The sequence below is a fragment of the Phascolarctos cinereus genome, unplaced genomic scaffold, assembly GCF_003287225.1.
Source record: "Phascolarctos cinereus isolate Bilbo 61053 unplaced genomic scaffold, phaCin_HiC Scaffold_4;HRSCAF=312, whole genome shotgun sequence".
Taxonomy (NCBI): Eukaryota; Metazoa; Chordata; class Mammalia; order Diprotodontia; family Phascolarctidae; genus Phascolarctos; species Phascolarctos cinereus.
Window position 1 is genome coordinate 349,477,303 of NW_027555847.1, and position 24,310 is coordinate 349,501,612.

General features: G+C 37.5%; 1 protein-coding gene across 3 annotated transcripts; it reads right to left on the bottom strand.

Annotated features, from left to right (window-relative positions):
• On the bottom strand, positions 1 to 19,840 carry RIMOC1 (RAB7A interacting MON1-CCZ1 complex subunit 1). 3 transcript variants are annotated; one of them, XM_020996379.2, is made up of 7 exons: positions 19,508 to 19,830; positions 17,243 to 17,347; positions 16,730 to 16,836; positions 11,748 to 11,894; positions 8,488 to 8,619; positions 7,520 to 7,634; positions 1 to 4,103 (listed from the first exon to the last, which is right to left on the bottom strand). In XM_020996379.2, the coding sequence occupies exons 1-7, from the start codon at positions 19,611 to 19,613 to the stop codon at positions 3,820 to 3,822; spliced, it is 996 nt and encodes a 331-aa protein (XP_020852038.1). In that variant the 5' UTR covers positions 19,614 to 19,830; the 3' UTR covers positions 1 to 3,819. The 3 variants fall into 3 exon arrangements, with proteins under 3 accessions (XP_020852038.1, XP_078009328.1, XP_078009329.1); XM_078153202.1 differs by having other exon boundaries at positions 17,285 to 17,347; positions 19,508 to 19,829; XM_078153203.1 differs by lacking the exon at positions 1 to 4,103 and having other exon boundaries at positions 7,521 to 7,634; positions 8,480 to 8,619; positions 19,508 to 19,840.
• Between the last annotated feature and the right edge of the window lie 4,470 nt (positions 19,841 to 24,310).

Sequence of the window (24,310 nt, forward strand, 5' to 3'; positions counted from 1 at the left end):
TAAAGTCATTGTTAATTTATTCTTTCATAATTCTTAATACTCCAGAATTAACAATGGTATACAATTGTAGGCATATCACCAAACTGTGTCTGGCAAGGCCCTGACATTACACTGGAAATGTGGGTGGAAGCAGGGAGGAGGAAACACAACATATACATACTTAAATATATATAAAAGATATATACAAAGTAAATACAATATTGTTTTGGACAGATAGGCACTAGCAATTGTGAAATCAGGATGGGCCTCTTATAGGAGATAAAACGTGAACAGAGCCTTGAAGGAAGCTAAGGATTCTCCAAGGCAGAGATAAGAAAGGCAGCACCAGCCTAAGGACCTGAGTTCAAATCCAACCTCAGACACTTGATACTTACTAGCTGTGTGGCCCTGGGCAAGTCACTTAACTCCACTGCCTACCCCCCCCCAAAAAAAAAAAAACAGAGGCAACAGGGAGAGGGCAAGCGTCCTTCCTGGGTTGTGGAGTGACATGGTCAGACATGCTTTAAGAATATGAAGTTATATGGAGAACAGATTAAATAGACAGAGGAGGTGGAGGTAGAGATACCTATTCTCTGGGTTTAAAACTCACATAGTAGTTCTCAGCTATTATACAACAGTTGTGAATGTGCTATGAAGTTCCTCATAGTCACAGGAAATCACTATTTGCCTCACATTTCCAGAAGTTAGTTAATAACATGCAATGAGCATGGCAGAGGAGATTCCTGAAATAGTCCCATAGTTCTTTCATACAGATTGGGAGTTTAGGGTCTTCCCCACTTGTTACATGTGTGACCTGGGAACATGTTAACTTCTGCTGCCTCTTGGTAAAAAAGCAGAAAATACAAACTTAAATGTTAAAAGTTCTGTCACATATAAGCTAATTAATGAGAAACTAAACATCCTGATTCTCTCTTTACTGTTTCCTTTACTAAATAAACCACATATTTCTCATGTGGTCACACTGGAAAGAAAGCTTTTTTTATTCTTGTAAAATGACAATTCTGTTTATTACAATAATGCCTCCTTATAGTTACATCAAACTTTTACTTAGATTATCTCACTCCACTTCACAGCTGACCTATGAGATAGGCAGGTCAGGTAATATTATCCCCATTTTACAGACATGGAAACAAGCTCAGAAAAATGAAGTAACTTGCCCAACAGGTCATAGTTAATAAGTGGCAGTGCTAAGATTTAAACCTGTTTAGTGTAGCTGCTATTACAACACAATTTTTACAGTTATATCCTACAATCAAAACAACCAGTTGATAAGTTCATCATGGCAAAGTTCACTAAAGAAGACTAACAAAATCTCAAAATTCAAATCAATAAATATTAAACATCTGTTATGTGCAAGGCACTATATTAAGTACTGGGAATAAAAAGACAAAAACGAAACAGTCACTGCCTGTGAGCTTATATTTATGCTGGAAGTGCACAATTCTTATACACCTATGTATGTGTATATAAAGTAAACCAAGGAAGGCAAAAGTATTAAAAACCATGGAGGTGGGGAAGGAGAGAGAACACTAAAACAGAATTTATGTAAACAGTGGTCCCTGACCTGGAGGAAAAGGCTTCTAGACGGTGGCATGGGAGAAGCAGGGCACACCTAGGTACGGGGGCATCTCGTATGTCCTGAGACAGATTCTAAAAGCAATTTGCAATTATACCTCAATTAAACTTCCTTTGACCCAGTGGTATCACTAGTAGTCATATGCCCCAAAGATATTAAACACAGAAGGAAAGGACCCATATTTACAAAAATATTTACAGCAGCATTTTTTGTTGTAGTAAAGAAGTGGAATCTAAGGGGATGTCCATTAACTGGGGGAATAGCTGAACAAATTCTGGTATAAGGATATAATTGTACCAAAACAAATGACAAAAAAGAATGGGTTCAAAAAAATCAGGAAGGCATTTATGAACTGCTATGCAATGAAGTGAGCAGAACCATAACAATTTATATTATCATATCAAAGAAAAACAGCTTTGAAAGTCTTAAGAACTCTGAGCAATACAATAACTAGCCGCAACTCCAGAATACAGTGAAGCATGCTTCCAACTTCCTAACAAAAAAGTGATAAACTAAAGGTATAAATTAATACATATATTTTTCAACATAGTCTATGTGTGGATCTGTTTTGATTGACTAATTTGTTACAAGAAAGTGTTGGGGTTTTTTATTTTGGGGAATTTATATTTACATTTGAGGGAGAAAGGAAGCTGGTTATAGTGATAGCAAAAAATGAAGAAAAGAGCATCAATGAAGCACTGAAGAGAATGCACAGAAGAGAAAGATGAAGGTTCAAAAGGAGACACAAATAAGCAAGATAAATTTTAAACTATTTGAATGTATCATATACTTTAAAAACAAGTATGACATAAAAAAGATTTATGATTTCATGTGCAGTCTTATGTTCTGTTCTTCTTTGTGCATGGGAATTTTCCATGTCTTGGCATTTGTCAAGTTTGGAATGAAAAAAATAATTTTTTTAAAAGCTAAGAAAGGGGCAGCTAGGCAGCACAATGGATAGAACACTGGCCCTGAAGTCAGAAGGATCTGAGTTTAAATCCAGCCTCAGACACATAACACTCACTAGCTGTGTGACTCTGAGCAAGACACTCAACCCCAATTGCCTCACTAAAAAAAAAAAAGCTATGAAAGTAAATTAGGAGGACATAGGGATACAGAACATCAATAAGCTTGTGAAAAAGTACATTCGAATCAATAAGACTTGGCAAGTGGTGGTGTTGTTTATCACTTTCAGAGAGGTCCACTGACATCACAGGATGATGTCTTGACTCCTGTGTGAAACTGGATTTAAGTGAGGTAGAGCTGCACAAAACTGTTGGCCTCATTCTCTCTTCCATCATTGAAGTTCAATGGCAAAAAAAAAAAAAGGCAGGAGAGCTGGTGACGGCCTGGGATGCAGAGGACTACCTTGGCATCTTTGACGCATGACCAAGCTCTAAGCGCTCCACAGTACCTGCCTTCAGCCACCTTCATGGCTACTGGAACAAGCTGTTCTCATCTGCCCATTCTGCATGGGAGCAAGCCTTCACATGCTTGGGATAGACATCCCCCTCACTCACCAACAGGCCAATGGGTTTGAGGCCTGTCTGTTACCCTTGAGCTGGTTTAGCTCCTTCTGCCTAGATGGTCTTACTGGGGTATGGCTGCTGCACATGCTACAGATTCTTGGAGCCACAGTTGAGAGTTGGGTGACGGTGAGCACCAAAGGTAGATGAACATCCCTGAAAAGGGCTTGGCAAACCCTCACACAAGAGGTGCTGGTCCTCTTTGATCAGCCCACACATTGGTAGGGGGTGAAGGAAAAGGAAGAATAAAGAACGGTCTATAAAGTTATGAACTTGATGGTAATCTCAACACAACTACAGAAGTATGGAAGAGATGGATTTTGGTGAAAAGGGGTGGGAGGGAGAAGACAGAAAAAAATTTATCATACCCTCCAACAGCTAAATAAGATACTCTCAGATTCTTAGCCATGAGGTATTTGGAGGCTTTCCCATGCAAATGCAGAGTATGCTGAACTTTCTTTTAGAAGTCAGAAATATTCAACAATTCACATACATAATCAGATTGTCATTTGAGATGTTATTTCAGAAGTTTAAAATTTTTAAAGAATCAAATGATGTTGATAGCTTAACAGATGAAAAAAATCAATAACCATGCTACACTGTATAATGTGAGTTAAAATATATTAGTACAGAATCAGCAAGTTTTTTTTATTTTCCAGAGTACTTGAAAAATGTATCTTTTTGTGGTGAAAAAAAATTAACAAAGGTAAGAATGTACTAATGATGGCAATGTTGGAAGAAGTCTAGTATTTTCTTTGCATTTGTTGTATTCCATGATTGTCCTTTCAGTGGTCCTTCACAAATAGATATATACTTTCTTAAAATCTTTTCTCCTATTTCTCGAAAATCCAAGGATTCTTTGAGTGAAATTCTGCTTGTCCCAGGTCCATTAGTGTCTATGTCACAATTTTCTGGCTCTTCATTTACACAATATTTCAGTCCCCAATAACACATTTCTCCACTGTACATCATAGCCAGCAAATGAGTGTCACTGAACACACCTAGAAAAATCATTTAGGTTGAGATTATAATTACAAAATTAAACTTTTTAATATTTCCTTAAAACTTTCTGTAATATATTTTTAGTCCTTCCCATTTACAACAAAACTTCAAATAACCACAATTTGATCAATCAAAACACTCAACTAAAAAGGACCCACGTGTACAAAAATATTTATAGTAGCTCTTTCTGTCGTGGCAAAGAACTGGAAATGAAGGGGATGCCCATCAATTGGGGAGTGGCTGAACAAGCTATGGTATATGAATGAATGAATGTTGTGCTATAAGAAATGATGAACAGGCTGACTTCAGAAAAACCTGGAAAAACTTACATGAACTGATGCTGAGCGAAATGAGAACCAGTTCCTGCACACAATAACAGCCACATTGTTCGATGACTGACTGACAGACTTAGCCCTTCTCAGTAATGCAAGGATCTAAGACAACTCCAAAAGACTCATGATGAAAAATGCCATCCACATCCAGAGAAAGAATTTTAAGAGTCTGAATGCAGATGGAAGCATACTATTTGCTCTTTTTCTTTTGTTGTTTTGGTTTTGTTTCTTCTTTCTTACGGTTCCTTCCATCAGTTCTAATTCTTCTTTACATCATGACTAACGGGAAAAATTAAAACTCAAAATCTTATGGAAGTGAATATTGAAAACTAAAAATTAATTAATCAAAAAAAAAGAAAGAAAGCAAAAGCCCATCTTTTTAATTAAAAAAAACCCAGCTAAATGGCATTCTTTTCTCTATATTTCATTTTTGGAAAAGGTATATCACAATACAACAAACTGTCAGAGCTACATATTTTTATAAAATTTCCAAAATATACAAAGTTCAGCCCAAAGTCATACGTTCTCCTTCTGCAACACATTATGCAATGCACAGATGTTTAAAATCATTACTTAGAAGGTTTTCAATGAAAAAAAAATGTTTTTGCCATGTCCAATATACTTTATTGATTATAGCAATAAAAGGCATTAAAACATTATAGAAATGTTTTCAGCTAAGGTTGATGAAACAAAAACAAGTTTATAAATTAACCAGAATATCCAAATAACTGAACCTAGATAAAGTTTTCAAGTATAAGTTAACTGTTGTTAATAATAAAGGTCTGATAAATTATAAGATGAAATATAGTTAAAAAAATTCAATAAACATTTATTAAGTACCAGCTATGTTTTTTGTATGTTTACATTATTAAGTACCAAAAAACACAATGAAAGGCACTAGGGGTATAAGACAAAAACAAATTAGTCTCTACTCTGAGGTTATATTCCATTGAAGGGATATAATACATATAGAGATAAGTAATAAATGGTAACTTGAGCAGAGAGAGCACTAATAACTGAGGGGATTAGGGAAGGCTTCATAGAGAGTGTGGCACCTTAAAGGAAGATAGACAGGAAGAAGTACATGTCAGGCAGGCAATGTTTATAGGGGCAGAGAAGGACCAGTAGAGATGGAGACTGAAGATGAAAGAAGGAATGACTGATTGGACAGAAGCAAGAGATATGATCAAGTGGAGAAGAGAACCCTGGCAAGGAGAACCACTTCTTCCTAAGAGACTAAGCAAAGGAAAAGAGATGAAGATGGATAAAAGAGGAGAAATTACAGAGATGGTAATGGATGGGAGGCAAAATTATCTACTGAATGGGATGAGAAAGAAGTACCTGAACAACAGGCTTAGAATAGTCAGTACAAGGAGAATAGAGAGCCCATCACGGAAGAATAAAAGGATCTCCATGAAGCACTGAAGACCCAATTAAGATTAGACAACATGAAGCTGTAGTAGACCCAATCTTCATAAGCAGAGTGACTTCCTCCTATAGCATTTAAGGGGAAGGCAGATGGTAGAGATGATTGTGGGTTGCGAACTGACAGAGAATGAACAGGCATTAGGGGGTCCAACAGTAAAGTATACAGTACATAGTTTAACCTGTTAGATATTGGCTCAATAAGGTGAAGAGAGGAATGTAAGACCAGAAGAGAGGTAATGGACAAAGAGAAAAGGGAATTACAGTGGGACTAGAGGTTGATGTAAGGTTGAAGAACAGGCTTACAAAGAGTGAGGCAAATGAAGATGGAAGGACAGGGGACTATGGTCTGAGGGGAATTTTCAGAGTTCAGGAACCTGAAAATGGCACAGCCTGGGGGACGGGGTGGAGGAGGGAGTGGTGGCGAGCTCTAAAGTATGATCACCCATACAGGTGGCCAAAATGGAATAAAGATGTAGGTCCTATAAATTGAATTAACTATTTAGAGGCAGCAAATTTGAAAGATTCATGACTTCATCATTGCAGTACAGACTACATCCTCCTCAAAGCTAAGCAGGCAACAGCCGCAAGTTGTGGTCAAAAATGAGGCACCTCCTAATAAGCTTCTCTGATACTAGGCTGGCTCTCTAGCACTCTGCAGGTAGAGCCTTTGAAAGCTAAGGACACTTCCATGCATCAGTGAGGCACTGAATAGGACTCTACTGGAGGCAAAGGAACTAAAGTTCAGTCAAACAGAATATCTTACTTTACCTTAAAATAGACAGGCAGGATGCTCTCACTTAATGTGGAGATTAAACGACTTGCCCTAGTCACATATCTAGTAAGTATCTGAGCTATAACTTTTCTGTAAAAAAGAGTAAAGTCCTTTTGAAAAAAGTACTGTCAATAGTTTTCTCAATTAACTGTTAGGCAGTTCAAGGTAAAGATCTCTTTAAGATTTCTGATCTTAGAGAGCACCACCACATAATGTAACAAAGACAAATGAAATTTAATATATATTGAACTTGGGAGTCTTACTTTAGACAAATTGAAAATATGAAAATCTATTTTTATACAATAATAAATCAGGACATAACTATTCACTTGAAATGGAGGATAATAAAGTCTGGCTTTAAAACTTGTTATGCCTTATAGAGAACTGCCAATTGTGAAAGACACAATTTATTAAATATTATTCCAAATTCACAATCTGTAGAGTAACATTTTAAAAACTAATGGTGAATGCTAAGCCTCAGTTTCCTCATCTATAAAATAAGGATGTAACCAGGTATTATGAGGGCAATACTTTGAAAACCTTAAAGTTCCAGATACATGTGGGCTATCATTATTACAAACATCACTTATTAAAGTCCATGTAAAAGGAAACTAATTCATCCTATTTTCCTTTCTTTAATGAAAAAGCCCACACATCCGATCTAAATATCTAGTTCTCACAATTTAAGAAAACCATTTATAATTTCAGAGATTTCTCACATTATGAGAAATCTCTCATCTTCAACTAAATCCTAAGAAAAAAATAATACTTTTCACACCTCACATCTAAGCCTAACTTTATACATCTGGTTCTCAGTGAAATCTAAAAATGCAATATCTACAGAATTTTTAAATTTTAAATCAACACATAAAGATCATGTTACCTGCACTAAGTAACTTAGCTGTGTCTATGTCTTGAAAAGAAACATCTTCATTTAGTTGAAGAGGGCATCGAAAATTTAACATCTTTAGCAAGTAACTGATTCCATCAATGAGACACTGAAAGAAAGCAGAGAATTGTATGTTACATGCAAAGTCACTAAAACTTAAGATATCAACTTTTGTTCATGCTCATTTTAATGGCATAAAGTCATCTGTCATTGCTCAAAATATCCATGATATATAATGGCAGAAAAATAGCTATCACCATTACTGAAAAAAATGTTAATACTTCTATCAACAAAAAACCTACACCCAGCAAGACTGAATTCTGTTGAATCAACAAACTTGGTGCATTCTGACTTCCAGGATTTATGGCTATGCCAGATCCTTTCCAGATAACTGTTTCTAAACATATATATACCAATTACATGAATATTAATGTATCAACCATCAAATCAACAAGTACCCAGGAAATAGGTTTGTTCACAACAGCAAGATTTGACACAACACTTGGCACACTCCTTAAATAAGCAAAACCACACAATCCTAGGGCTAGAAGAGACACTGAGAAAACCAAATAAAGTTCTTTCACTATCCTTCCCTTCTACATATGACCAATTTAAACTAAAAAAAACATTTACTTTGTATTCCAAAGGAACATAAAAAACATAATAAAAACATAAAAAAAGCATAAAAAAAACCAATGTCAATATTTAAATGTCAGAAATTTGTTTGTTATTGCTGATCTAAATCTAGATTGTTGCAGTACAAGCCTGTTTCTCTTCTTCAGTTAGAACCAATAAACAGGACTGTAAAAGTGGATACAGCTTATTAACCAAATATGTTTTGGCCTGACCAAATATAGGCATAAGGATTGACAAACGTTACTTATAACTGAGAAAAAAGAATTGTTCTTGAAACCAACAAACAACATCACAAAAAATATAAATAATGACAGATACCTTTTTACCTTTTTAAGCACGTCTCTTTTTGCCGACTGCCACTCTTCCCTTGCTGTCACAGTATGGCAATACATATAGAGTAGGGCTCCTCTTCTCCAATAAAGGCATTCTAGTAGTTCTGTTCCAAGGATATCAGAGTGCTGAAAGCAAAACATCACTAAATGAAGCAATTTTAATTTTCACATGGCTTACAAATTAAGAAAAAAAGAAATCAGCTGAGTTATAAATCAACACTTGTAACTCATAAAATTAAACATACAAAAATCCATTCTATACAATGGTAAAATAGGGATTACTCATTCTTCTTACTAAAATTTTTCTTACTAAAATATTAACAGTAAGTTCCCTTAGGGTAGTTTTTTTTCCAAACCAATTTGCCAATGAAATACTTTGGGTTTGAAATATGGTGGGAAAACCTACAAATGCTGGTGCAAGAAGTCTGAGAGAATGTATTATCACTGATCTAAAAGCAGGATCAGTAGATTTTAGTTTAAAGAGTCTCTTTTCATACAAGCCCCTTTCCCTATGAAATATTAATTGGGAAAATATCACTAGTATAAGCACTTTCTTATAGAACCATCATTTACAAAGAACAGCATGCCAATTGAGTGCAACAGTTGGAGAAACCTCCTTATGAATTTAAAATACACTTGTGTGTCATCAATTATACTCAACTTATACTCAAATTTTTAGGAACTCAGCTTTTGCCTAAAATATGGTGTATTACCATTGTATATTTATTCCAGTTCCACTAAATAAAGTAATGAAACAAACATCCAAAAAACTTGAATACAAAAACTTTTTTTTTTTAACAAATGAAACCAATTTTAAATGAAACTTGAGAGGCAGTATAGTTTAGTAGATAGAGCACTGGATTTGGCATCAGGAAGTCCTGGGTTCAAATTCAGCCTCAGACACTAGCTGTGTGACCTTGACAAATTCCTTAACCACTTCAGGTATTTCCTCTTCTATACAATATTCAAGAGCCTCTGAATTCCTTTCTAGCTCTAGATGCATGATTTTCTAATGATCTTTTGAAATATGAAATCTTGCTGTTTAAAAGAATCTATTATGAGCAGTCCTTTTATGATGGAACTTACAGTTTTCTGAGTTTAGGTTTTTATAACAGATGAATTTTGTTCAGGAATTTCTTAAAGTAGGACATTTCTATATTAGTTATAAAAAAAATTCAAATAAAGTAGTATCGAAAAGGAAAGAATATTGAATTTTGCAAAAAAAGAATACTCATGTTTCTAAAAATTAAGGCATTGTTCTAATGCCCTTTTATTGATCTAATATTCTAAAATGTATGTGTAAAATATAAAAATGAGGACCTTGCATAATCAGTTGTAACATAGCTTTCTTCTATTCTTTTTTTCTTAGCATTTTAGAGGTTTTTAAAATTTAACTAATTTTTTTTCCAGTTAACAAAACTTATTTCCTCTCCTCACTGCTACCCAATAATTAAAATCAATAAAAATAAAACTCCTACATATTCAATAATACATACTCAAGCCAAACAAATTCTTACATTGGATATGTCCAAAAATATATTTCTCACTTCATATTTTACGGCCGTCATCTTTCTAGTAAGAGGTGGACATAGTGCTTCAGCTTTGGTCCTGTGGAATCATGCTTTGTCACTGCACTGATACAGTTCTAAAATCTTTCATGTTGTTTTTTATCATTCCGTTGTCACTGTACAAATGGTTCTCCTAGTTCTGCTTACTTCACTCTCTACCAATTCATGGAAGTCTTCTAGGGGGCAACTGGGTGACACAGAGGACAAAGTTCTTGACCTGAAGTCAGCGAGTTCAAACTCTGCCTCAGACACTTTATAGCTGTGTGGCTCTGGGCAAGTCACCTAGCCTCTTTAAATCTCAGTTTCCTCATCTGTAAAATAAGGATATTAATAGCGTGTACCTTTCAAGGTTGTTATTAGAAATAAATTGAGATAATATATGTTTTATATCTGTCTATCTGTCTGTCTGTCTGTCTATCTATCTATCTATCTATATCCTCTGCAAACCTTAAAGCAGGATCTAAATGCTCCCCATATTATTATTTCCCAATTCTTCTGACACTATCCAGTTCTTCACATCTAATGGCTTAACAAACTTCAATTACATTCATATATCATACTTTCTTTAGTCATTCCCCAATAGGTGGTCATCCCCCTTAGTTTCCAGTTTTTTGCTATTACAAAAAGAGTGGCTATAAATATTTTTACACATGAGTCCTTTTCCTCCTTTGATCTCTCTGAGGTATAGGCCTAGTAGTGGTATTGCTAGGTTAAAGGGTATACACACTATAGTGACTCTTTGGGCAGTTTCAAATTTCTTCCAAAAATGATTACAGCGTTTCACAGCTCCATCAACAGTGTCTTATATCCCCAGACCTTCCAATATTTGCCATTTTCCTATTTTGTCATCTTTGCCAATTTGATGGGTGGGAGGTAGAATTTCAGAGTTGTTATAATGTTCATTTCTCTAATTATTAGTGATTTGGAACACTTTAATGGTTTTTTGATAGCCTGTATTTCTTCCTTTGAAAATTGCCTGTTCATATCCTTTGATCATTGTTCTACCAGGGAATGGCTCCTAGTCTTAAAAATTTCAATCAGTTCTTTACATATCATGGATAGGATACCTTTAGGAGAACAACTTGCTACAAAGATTTTTTCCCCATTACTTGTTCCCCTTCTAACTTCAATCGTACTGGTTTTGTTTGTTTAAAAAGATTTTCACGTTATGGAATCAAAATCATCCATTTTATATTCTGTAATCTTCTCTATTCTTTTTAGGGGAAGTAATGAACTTTCTGATCTCCAGATCAGAAAAGTAGTTTCTTCCTTGTTCCTGTAATTTCCTTATGATAGCACTTTTTTGTCTAAGTCATATATTGATTTGGAGCTTATCTTGGGGTGAAATGTTTGTTTAGACCTAATTTTTGCTACACTGATTTCCAGTTTTCCCAGTAATTTTTGTCAAATATCTCTCAGTAACTGGCTTCTATCCAACACTTTGCTACTGTGTTTGTTTGCTTTGGTATGCTGTGTACCTAATCTGTTCTGCTGACCAACCTCTCTAGATTTGAACTATTACCAAATCATTTTGATAAATATTGCTTTGTAGTATAATTTGAAATCTGATATGGTCTTCCTATTCAATCATTACTCAAGATAGGATACATATCATAAGGATAAGAATGATATAAGATTTAAGGATTATCCATGTTCCAATATAATCCAGAGCAGCTCTATACTCACTTTTGGATGCAGATTACTTTCTTTAACTACAACTTCTGGTTCTGAAAGAACAGTGATTAACTCCTTTACTTTCTGTAAAGAAGTGTCTTCTGGAAAATCTTCATCTACCAGTTTATTCTCTTCAAAATATGTCATGTCCAATATAGCCTGGAAAAGGGGAATGGGAGTAGGAAGGGAAGAGAAGGTATTTAAATAAGGTGTTCAAACCCAAAGGGATGACTTTTCTAAATGTCTGATACACAATATGAGCTGGTAACTGATGAGGAGAAACTGACTTAAGAGCTAAGGTATTAGGCAGAGTGGCAATGAAAAGAAAACACAGAAATAATTTTCCCCTGAAGCAGCTATGCAAGGTCTCTTTTGACCCTCCTGAGAAATGTTCCTATCATGTGTAAGCACTGGGAAAGATATGAACTCAAATGGTCCCTACATCCATGGACATTTAGTCTAATGAAGAATAGGACCCATATAAGTATCAACAGTATAAAGTAATACCTGAAAGTTACCAAAGAGGTTTTTATTCGAAGCTCTTCAACCTTTCAACATCTAACCTTTTCAGTGGTAGGCTAGAGATCCCCCAACCTTGCATGTTCATCCACAACTCTAAACTGCATAAGAAGGTATTAAGAAATAAGTAAGTGTCTGTGTGTGCCTTTGTACAACAAGACTGATTAAGTTTCTTAGTTAATGGTTCTCTTCTTTTTGTTGTGGTTCTCTCTAAATAAATCTTTGAAAACTGGAATTCTGCATCCATTGTTAATCTGTTGTAATCTCTTCCCCCTCTGGTCTCACTTTTCATAGGGTTCTAGACTTAGCATTGCAAGGAGTCTTAAAAGACTATTTAAGTCCAACTGGTCATATTAAAACCCAGAGTTCTTTCCTTTATACTCTCACACCATCTTGATTTGGGTAGTGTTAATTTTAATCTTCCTCTCCCCTCTTCTCTCTCTCCCTCTTTTTCTCTTTGTCTTTGTCTCTCTCTTTTTTTCTATCTCTGCCTCTCTTCTTTTCAGTAAAGGATCTGAATGTAAGGAGAAATGTAAAGTTCTAAATTTTAGTTAAGATTTGGACAGTTAGGTCTTTACTAAAACATTTAATCTGTGATTATTTTAGTTACTTAAAAATATTTTCAATTAAAATTGAAATATTTATATTTAGTTAATTACTGTATATCTTCCTGTTCATGCATACACAGGAGAGAACTGTTTCCACTTTCCCACTATCCATTTATTCCTCAATCCCTTGCAATCAGGCTTCCACTTTAGTGAAACTGCTACCAAAAAATAATTGGTGACTTCTTAATTGCTAAACCAATGGCCTTTGCTCAAGCTTCACCTCCTTGACCCTTATGTATATTTGGCCCCCCAAGTATCCCCAAATTCTGGATACTGTTTCTTCCCCTTGACTTGTATGGCACTCAATCTCATCTATCTAACCATTCCTTCTTGATCTCCCTTTATTGGTTCATTATCTTCCACTTCTGGCCAAAACACAGGTGCTCCCCCAAGGCTCTGTGCTGGGCTCTCTACTCTTGCTTTAAAAAAAAAATCAATACACATTCCTTTGACACAACAGTCACTTCTCAACACATACTATAAAATATATTCCTTAAAGACAATTAAACAATACTCCCAAATAGCATGATTGCTACCTATAAAGCATGTATCATTTTCCAACCAATAGAAGGAAAGATATATTTACCTACACCTCCAAACTTCCAAACCAAATGTTTCTTATTTCTGTTGTTGACACAACCACCCTCCTCCAGTCTCTGAAGCTTAAAACCTGAGACATCTTGGGCCTTCTCTACCCCATTACCTCTTGACTGGCCATGGGCTGGAGGACAGGCAGAGCCACCACAGGAGGGGGTGTTTGGGTGGGGGTATGGGCGTTTCTCTCCAATGTCAGCCATGAAAAATGAGTTTTCACAGAGAGATATGTGTATAAGTGTAATCACTACGCCTTGTCAACTCTGTCTCCACAGCTCTCCCATCTACACTCTTCTCTTATCACAAAACCACCACTCTATTTTAGGTCCTCATATTTCTCTTGTGGACTCTTTCAAGCATCTCCTAACTGATTTTGTTGCTTCCAGGTGTCATCCCACAGCTCTAACCTTTCTTTAATACAACTGCCAAAATAATCTTCTTAATACATGTCACTCCCCTGCTAAAATCATTCATTGGCTCTATTGCTTAAACCCCTTAGCCTAACATTTAAGGCCTTCTATTACCTGGCTTCAACATACCTCTCCAGTCTTATTTCAGATTCCTATTTCCAGCTAAATTGGAATACTACTGTTCCTTGAATTTGACAAGTTATCTCCATACTCTGGGTATTCCCACAGGCTGCCAAGTACACTACCTCACTTTCACCCTTTAGAATCCTGCCAGTTCCTCCAAAAAAGAGGGTTATCCCTTTAATTAAAAGTGTCCTTGCCATTGTCAAATTTTCTTGGAGCAATTTGTCTGGATCTCTCCTTCTCTCTTCCCACAAATATCACACCCTACCTTGTATTATATGTATTTGTGGACATATCAAATCCTTCCCATAGAATATAAACTCTTCGAGAGCAGAGAATTGTTTTATGGTTCATCTCCACTCTTCTAGTGCCTAACTCGGTATCCTATTAATAAATGATCGTTACTGAAATAGTGAGGGGAACTGAAACCATATCAGATGATGATTAATTGATGTCTTTAGATTGAAGCAGAGCATGGGATATGACAGATATGGAAAAAAGATAAAAATCATCTGCGTAGCTCCAAAAATAGAACCACTGAGTAGAAATTACAGGGAGACAAGCAAAGGCTCAATAACCACTTGTCAGTAATATTATAGAAAGTATTCCTGTATGAGAGAGCATCCTAATATTGTTTCTTGCTTTGTCAAAAAGACATGTTTTTTCAAAAAATCTTCAGCAAGTCACTTCTCTTGGGGTCTCAATTCCCTCATTTGTAAAATTAGGGGTTTGTACTAGATAACTACTAAGGTCCCCTTCAACCCTAAATCCTACGGTCATAGGATTTATTCATCTTTGAGGGGTTCTGATTCACAGTTCACAAATGAACTCCTGAAATTTAGGTATGCTGTCTCTGAGCAGCGTGCCACAAACAACTGGCCCAAGAAGTGACACATCATCTATGCTGGGGGTCTACATGGAGTTTCTATTCAAATCGCCATAGATTCACAGCTCTAAATTTCCCAGCCCTTTAAAAAAAGATGAAGGGGATTCAAATACTCAAATTTACAAAAAAAACAAACATTTTAACAAAAGATCAGTACAGATACTTTTTAAGGACAAATTTTCTGAAGAAAAAACTAAACTCCTTTGATAGAGTGTGTCTTCCCTTTCTGATCTTATTCCAATCCTAAACTTATATGCAAACCAATTAGAACGTTCCATAGTAAGTGACTCTAAAAGTTAAAATGTTATAAAAGCTTTTGAGTCATTTGCTCTCAATTCTAGGTATGGGCATTGTGGCTTTAGTATAATTTTAGGATACCTTCCACAGTCTGATTTTTAAGGTAATCTGCTTAAGTATCTCCCTGTCTTGCCATAAGGTTAAAACAAACACACAAACAAACAATTTTACTTTGTATAGAGGTATAGAATAATGCTGTTGAACAACTGGCCTCTAGCATTTGCTTACAGTGTGCCCTTGGTCAAATTACTTAAGCACTAAATGTTCATTTCCTCATTTGCAAAGGTAACCGTTGGCATACCTTATATGTTGAACTCTTGCAAATATTTCATTTGCTCTTCAAAACCCAGGTAGGCAGGCAGGTGAAGTATTATTTTATGAATAACAAAATAAATAAAAAGTAATCTGGGTGGGAACAGTGCCTCTCTGACCCTTCTCTATGCCTGAAATGTACTTCCTCCACATCTCTTCCTCACAGAATCCTTTTCTTTCTTCCCTTACACATCTTCTACATGAAGCCTTTCCTGATCTCCTTAACAGCCAGTGCTTTCTCTTTTAAACTTTCTTGAATTAACTTTGGATTTCTTCTCTTTATGTTTACTCTCTATACACTTATATATGTCCTTGTTGTCTCCTCAAATAGAACATAAGCTCCCAGCAAGTAGGACTGTTTCATTTACTACTAGGCATCCCCATCCCCCAAACCCCAGCCAATGTCTGGCACATAATTAGGTGACAAATAAATGGTTGCTGATTGACTGATTGATCAGAAAAGACCTCAGGTAGGGGTTGATATTTGAGCAGACTTGAATAGAGGTAGAAATGAGGAAGAACATTCTAGCAAGGTGTGAGATGGAATGTAATGTACAAGGAACAGAAAACAGAGGCCAGCTCAACTGGATGGAAAATTATGTGAGGGGGAGTGGTATAGAATATATCTAAGAAGTTAAGCTGGAGCCAAAATGTGAAAAGCTTTAAATACCAAACTGAGGACTCTGTACATTACTGGAGAGATACTGAAGCTTCTTTAAGAAGGAACAGAGGCAGGGCAGCTAGGTGGCACAGTGGATAGAGCAACGGCCCTGAGGTCAGGAGGACCTGAGTTCAAATCCGGCCTGAGAGCAAATACTTGACACTTACTAGCTGTGTGACCCTGAGCAAGTCACTTAACCCCAATTGCCTAAAAACAACAAAAAAAAGAAAAAAAAAAAAGAAGGAAGGGAGGCCAGGCCCTAAGCTTGGGCAGTTTTTTGGGACAAAGCCATCTCCAACCTTTCCCTCCCTCCACTCAGACTTGGTGTTTGAATTATATCAACACAAAATGCTACAAGTTATCCTTTTGTTCATTTGCCACATCAATCCTCACTTTCCCTAGCAACTACTTAACAAACTATCTCCATATAAAAAGAGCACTTTGACAAGCTAAATGAAACATACATTTTGACCAATTAACTAGCTTCATCACACACACACACACACACACACACACACACACACACACACACACACACACACCAGCTTCCGGTACAAAAAGTGTATTTCAACAAATTAATCTACCTGTGTGTAAAGCTTTATAAGAACTGATGGATTCATATTTTCTTCATCTTCTTTACAAAGGACTTTTAATTTCTCAAGAGAAGTAGCAGCCTGAACTAAAAATACATCTGTTAAGAAGAAATGAGTACAATGGTCATTCAGTACTTTTATCAAAACAATTTTTAAAAAATCCTGCTAATTATCTCCCTTTACTAACCCAAAAGTATTGTTTTATACTTTATCTTCTGTAATAGGTCTACCACCAGTCCCACCACATAATTTAAAGCCAATATTGGTAGCAAAACACTCAATACATTCCAAACTTTGCTTTTTCTTGTAGGTCTGGTTTTTTCTGCATAGTATTTTCCTTCATAGTATTGTCTCATTTTAAAATGTTTAATAATCATAATTAAATGTTCAACAGCATAGTAATGATAATATACATTTGAAGGTTTCAATTTAAAAGTATTAACTTTCTCTTAAAACTCAAACCATCTTCTGCCAGGCCATAGATGATCAAATAAAAAGCCTTACTGAATTTCCAGATTTTCTTAGGAGATGTATATAAATATTTACAAGCAGCACTTTTGTTGACTTCTTTTCCAGTTTTAATGTAAGCATTTTTCCTTCCATCAAAGTCTAGAAGAAACAAATTAGTAAAATGCCTTTGTGATGTCCTTCCCAATACAGGTATATTTTCACTCCATTCTACCCTTAATTTTTCTTTCCTTTCCCTAACTTAACGCTCCCTTACCTTGTTCCTTTTTTTCCTATCCTATCCTATATCCCTGTCCATTCATCCAAGGTTCCCAGAATGAAGAATAATAAATACTATTACATTTCTCTCATGGTAAATGATGACTGATAGGAGAAAGGCAAGAGTAAGTCCAGCAGCCAGTGGTTCCCATGTTATCTCTGGACATAAACAGTTACATTAATGATTTCTTTTGTTACACATTTTGACACCTTTGAAATATGTATTGTGCGATTAAAAATTGAAATAGAAAAACTTTTGGAAACACAGGAGAGTACAACATGAAATGCATTATTCCCAACACGAGTTGATGTAATATAGAAATGTGTAACAATTCTGAATAAAAACAATTTAGTACTGAACTTCTATTAATAGGAGCAATTTAGTACTGGACTTTGGAAAAACGTATAAATTCAAATAAAAAATCTAGAACTACATGAGAAAAGGATACAAAACCAAACTATGACAAATCATAATTAAATTAGAATGGTTAAGGTTAAATATATGATCAGTTGAAACACTTTTCAGCCTTCCTATAATAAAATGAAAAGAAAATTTTTTGTCCTGCTTTCTTTCAAATGATTTGATTTTCAGATTTGAAAAATATCACTGGGCAGACTATAGTAGCGAAACTAAACTGTTCTTCTTGATGTCAGTTATTGACTGTTGTTACTGAATTCAAGAATTAAGCATTTATTTGGTACTTAGTGGAGTGAGTTAGTCAGCATTATGAAGAGCTTATTACGTGCAAGGCACTCTGCTGAAGACTGAGAAAAGGCCATCAGTAAATAAAGGGGTTTAACTCAATCTCTAAAGTCTTTTCCAGCTCAATCTACAATCCATCAGGTCATAGCTTCTACCTAACCTGAGTCATCAGGACCACTCCCATTTAAAAACTAGTGGATTGGATGGGTTCATAGTATCTTAGATCTAAAGAAAAAGCATATTGGAAATGTTCTAGATCAGGGATTCCAGACATTTTTGGTGTCATGAACCCCAATGACAGTCTGGCAAATCCTAGAGACACCTTCTCAAAATGTTTTTAAATACACAAAAATATGTGTGTGTCTACATACATGTACACACACACACTGTTATGTGCATTGTTGTTGAATCATTTCAGTTGTGTTCGATTCTTCGTGCCCCACTTGGAGTTTTCTTGGCAAAGATATTAGAACGGTTTGCCATGTCCTTCTCCAGCTCATTTTACAGATGAGGAAACTGAGGAAAACAGGGTTAAGTGACTCACCCAGGGTCACAGGGCTAGTGTCTGAGGCCAGGTTTGAATTCAGGAGGACTCAAATTCCTGACTTCAGGCCCAGGACTATGCCACCTAGCTGCCCTATCTATATAGAATATGCATACATAAATATATAAATTTATGCATATTTATATAGATGAATATTTTATATACATTTATTTATATAGAATATACACAAAACTGACATAAAACACGTTTACATAACACATAAACATGTATAAATTATGTGCGTGCATATACATATGTGTGTGCATTTTATATACTGTATATGTATATATACAAATATACATGTATATACATACATGTGTATGTACATACACTGTTGGTGTCCTGCTGGAAGAGGACCAAATGACATCACTGTGTCAGTCAAGTTACACTGTCTCCCACCGTGGCTGATCAGACCAACATGAGTTTCAAAGGCTCCACACCACAGGTCCAACACAAACAGTCCCTATGAACATTTGGGATGAATTCTCTAAATATGCTCATTTCGCATACACACACATACTTATGGGAGAAACCAATTATAAAATTTTTTTTCCCATCAAGTCCCTGGCCTCCAGGTTCAGATCCCGTGATCTAAACCAACCCCTTCATTTGCGGCCCAGAACAGCGGCTTGCCCAAGGTCACATGACCAGCCCAGGCAGAGAGTTGGGACCTCGACGGGGCTTGCTTCACCGCCCACGGCCGAACCGTCGCCCCTCTCGGCCGGCTCCGGCGTCCTTCGGTTCCCCCCCAGCTTCATCCCCCTTTTCCGTTCCTCTCCCCTCCCCTGCCTCTCACCGTCTCCGCCGGCCGCTTCGCGGAGCGGCAGGAGGCGAACCAGGGCCCGATCCCCTCGTCCTCCCACCAGGCGGGCCACACTAGAGCCCTCCTTGACGGCCGCCATGACGCCCCCGAGGCTCGAAAGGGGCGCCCAGCAGGAGTCCGTCACGTGGCAGGGACGGCGACCAACGAGAGTCACCTGATCTGCGTGAGAGGGGGGAGGGAAGGGTATGGAGCGCCAGACCAGGGGAGGGGAAGGAGAAAGGAAAGCTTGGACCGAAGCCTACTGAAGGTCAAGCCCGCGGGTTCCGCCTCATTTCTTCCACTCCCTCCCCCCACCACGCAAGCCCACGGGACATCTCGAGACAGAACCGAGAGCGGAAGGGCGGAAACGCCGGACACGCCTTTCCCCCGCCCTCGCTTCTCCACCAATAGAAAGCCGTTTCCAGCCCCACCCTAATCCTGACCCTATCGGAAGGCAGCGATGGCAGAAACGAGGCCCGGAGGGAGCCGGGTAGCTGCTGCCTGGTGGGGGTGGGGTGGGGTGGGGCGGGAGATCTCGTGATCTGCGGCCAAAGCGTTGAGTTGTCCTGTGGCTCTGCGGGGAGTCTGCTGTGAGACTAGTACAAGTATGACTGGATAGTCAGAGATAGTTGGCCCTGTTCAGTCTCAATAATAGTCACGTTAATAATAATTGACATGTAGGGTTTTGAGGTTGCGAAGAGCCTTACCAACACTCTCTGATGATGATGAGGATCATGATGATGATCATGATGATGATAATGACGATAGTGATAGCTAGCATTTATATAGCACCTATTATGTTTCCAGGCACAGCAGCTCAGCACTTTAAAAATATTATCACCTTTGAGCTTCACACCAACCCTGGATGGTAGATGCTATTATTATCTTAATTTTACAGATGAGAAAACTGAGGCAAGCAAGTTAAGATAGTATCTGAGCTAATACCTGAGGTCATATTTGAACTCAGGTCTTCCTGAGCCCATCCATTGCCCAGCACTCTATCCACTGTACCACCCAGCTGTTAGGATCCTTATAACCCATCAGTGCTCAGGGCAGCACTCTTAAGTTTCAAAGCAGTTGTAGACTTAAATATGTAGTAATAATAATCATCATAATTATAATATAAAGTATTATAATACATGATTATATAAAATATAATTATCATTTTAGAGCTTTAAAGCACTATATATATATGATATCTCATGTGATCCTCAGGAGGAAAAAAGGAAGGAAACAAGGAGGCCTTTCAGGTCTATATCATACACTTCACAGATAGTCTTTTTTTTTTTAAGGGGTGGTCAATGCAGGGGTGGATGGGGTGGGGTCACACCCTAGATTTGACCTCAGAAGACCTAGTTCAATTTCAGCTCTGCCATTTATTAGGTGTGTGTGAATGTGTGTTGTATGTGTGATCTTGAGCAACCTTTCTGAGCCTCCTTTCCTCAACCTGTAAACCATATTGTCTAGATAAAAGTCCAGCTCTTAACTTATGATCTAAATTTAATTCAACAAATATTTTTCTAGTGCCAACTAGATGCAAGGCTGAAATGCTTTACAGTTTTTCCTTGTTTCTTGAATCAGACTGTAGGGGTCCGGGATAGTGTCTTATGCCTACCTTACAGGGTTGTTATTAAGAAAGGGCTTTACAAATCTTAAAAGTGTAATTACAAGTGTTAGTATTATTCTGCTTTTGTAATTGTGCAGCACCTGACACATAAGGCACTGAAGAATAAGCAGAAGCAATCGATAAATACTTGTTGATGACCAGAGTTTGAATCTAGCTCCTGGTACTTACTAGCTGTGTGACCTTGGACAAGTCACTTAACCTTTCTCATCCTCAGTTTCTTCATCTATTAAATAGGGATAATAGCACCTACTTGGCATCTAGGGGTTGAAGTGGATAGAGCACTGGTCCTGGAATCTGGGCAAGTCACTTAACCTCTGTCTTCTTCAGCTTCCTCAATTATAAAAAGAGAGTAATAATTGCACCTACCTTACAGGGTTGATAGGATCAAATGAGATAATATTTGTAAAGTGCTTAACACTTTAACCTAAGACACTATCCCAGACCCCTACAGTCTGATTCAAGAAACAAGGAAAAACTGTAAAGGCTTGCATCTAGTTGGCACTAGAAAAATATTTGTTGAATTAAATTTAGATCATAAGTTAAGAGCTGGACTTTTATCTAGACAATACGGTTTACAGATTAAGGAAAGGAGGCTCAGAAAGGTTGCTCAAGGTCACACATACACACGCATTCACACACACCTAATAAATGGCAGAGCTGAAATTGAACTAGGTCTTCTGAGGTCAAATCTAGGATGTGACCCCACCCCATCCACCCCTGCATTGACCACCCCTTAAAAAAAAAAGACTATCTGTGAAGTGTATGATATAGACCTGAAAGGCCTCTCTTTTTCCTTTCCTTTTTTTCCCTTCTCCTGCCCCTTTACCCTTTTGCCCAAAGCTGTTTCTTCTACAGCTATCCAAAACCCTTCTTTTCTGTGTGTGCTCCTGTGAAACCTCCTTTTAGTCCTCGAATAAAATAGCCAGAGGTCAGACCATTCCCTCCTGCCCAGGAATTGCACAAATGTCTCCCTAATGGTGAGAACAGCCAGAACCAGTATCACTTACAGTGCTGGGGTTTGCTTGGCTTTCGTAGCTGTTGTTTATATCAGACACTGTCAAGTTAAAATACTAAAGGGGTTATTCCTTGTATGTGTATTCCTGATGAAGACACAGTGTGTTACAAGGGAAAGAGCACTGGGTTTGGAGTCAGAGGACCTCAGGTTCAGATGCTGGCTCTGCTGCTTGCTACCTGTGTGACTCTGGGCAAGTTACTTGACCTCTCTGGGCCTCAACTTTCTTCTCATGCAAAATGAGAGGGCTGACCTGGATGCTCTCCGAAGTTTCTTCCTGCTCTAAATATATGATTCTGTAACTACCATTTCTTTAACCCCATGGCAAGTACCAGGGAGAGGAACAAGCACTCATTAAGCACCTACTATGTGCCAAGCTCTTTGCTAAGGTCTTTACAGATAGCCTTTCATTTGATCTCATTTCACATGCTGCTGGACTCTCAATTTCCTCCTTTCCCCTCTCCATTTTAAAGATCTTTCTTGAAGTACACCCACCACATCTACCAATGTATTGAGGCTTTTCACTGAGAACTCTCCCTTCTCCCCTCCTCCTAATTTCACATCACCTGGATCTCTTCTGACAGTCTCTTCCTTCACCTGTCCTATCGGAAGAATCAGCCTTTTTTACCAAGGCAAGCCCCTCAATATGTACCAGTGTTTTCATCCCATCCCATCTTCTGCAGCAGATTGTCCCCTCCATCTTCTCTATCTTCTCACTTACCTTCAATCTCTCCTTACCTATTGGTTCTTCCCTATTGCCTACAAATATGCCCATGTTTCTCTTGTCCTCAAAAAAACCCTCATTTGATCCATCCATCCCCACTAGCTAGTGGTTCATATATCTTCTCCTTTTTTCTATCTAAACTCTTTGAGTGAGCCATCTATAAAACCTGTCTCAACTTCTTTTCCATTCCACTTCTTCTTAACCCTCTATAGTCTGGCTTCCTACTTCATTATTCAACTGAAACTACTCTCTCCAAAGTGACCAATGGCCTTTTTTAAGTCTTTATCCTTCTTGGCCTCCTTACAGCCTTTGACACTATGGGTAGCCGTCTTCTCCTTGAAACCCTTTTCTCTCTAAGTTTTCATGAAACTACTCTATCCTGGGTCTCCTCCCATTTGTCTGACTATTCCTTGTCAATGTGTTTTGCTGCATCTCCCTCCAGGTCATGCCCACTAACCATAGATGTCCCACAGGGCTGTACTAGGCTCTTCTTTTCCATCAATACTATTTTACTTGGTGATCTTATCAACTCCCATCATTTTAATTATCATGTCTATACTGATAATTCTCAAATCTATCTCTCTAGCCCTACCTTCTCTGCTAACTGGTCTTGCATCTCTAAGTCCCTATTAAATCTCTCTTAACATATTCAAAACTGAGCTCATTATTTTTATTCCAATATCCTTTCACCTTGGAACTTCCCTATTAATGTCAAGGGCGCCACCGGCCTCGCATTCCTCCAGGCTCATAATTTAGGTGTCATCCTTGAATCTTCATTCTCTCTCTCTCTCTTTCTCTCTCTCTCTCTCCCTCTCTCTCACCCTATGTACCCAGTCTTTGCCAAGGCCTATCTATTTTACCTTCATAATATCTCTTATATACTCCTCTGACACTGGTACCAGCCTAATGTGGGCCTCATCACCTCATGCGTAGACTACTGCAATATTATCTTGGTTGATCTACCAGATACAAGTCTCTCCCTACTCAAGTCCATTCTCCATTCAGCTGTCAAAGTGATCTTCTTAAAGTTCAAGTCTTACCATAATGCCCCCCTATTCAATAAACTCCAATGACTCTCTATTACTTCCAGTATCAAATATAAAATCCTCTGTTTTTCATTCAGAGTCCTTCACAACCTTTTCAGACCTCCTTAGGTTTCTCTACAGCCTCCCAAGTAGGGTTTCTCAACAATCTTTTCAGGTTAAGAACCCCTGCACCAGAGGGACCCTTTAGTAGCTAAAGAATCATATGGATGTACTTTCAGAGTCTTTTCATTTCAAACAAAGTTATCACAAACCAACATTCAGTCAAGAAAATTAATACCTTCCCTATAATACTTTCTAAAAATTCAAGTAAGATCCAATAAGCCATTTTTCCATCACATTCCATCCCACCTTGCAGTGGCATAGAACAATCCAATGGGCTGAGTATACA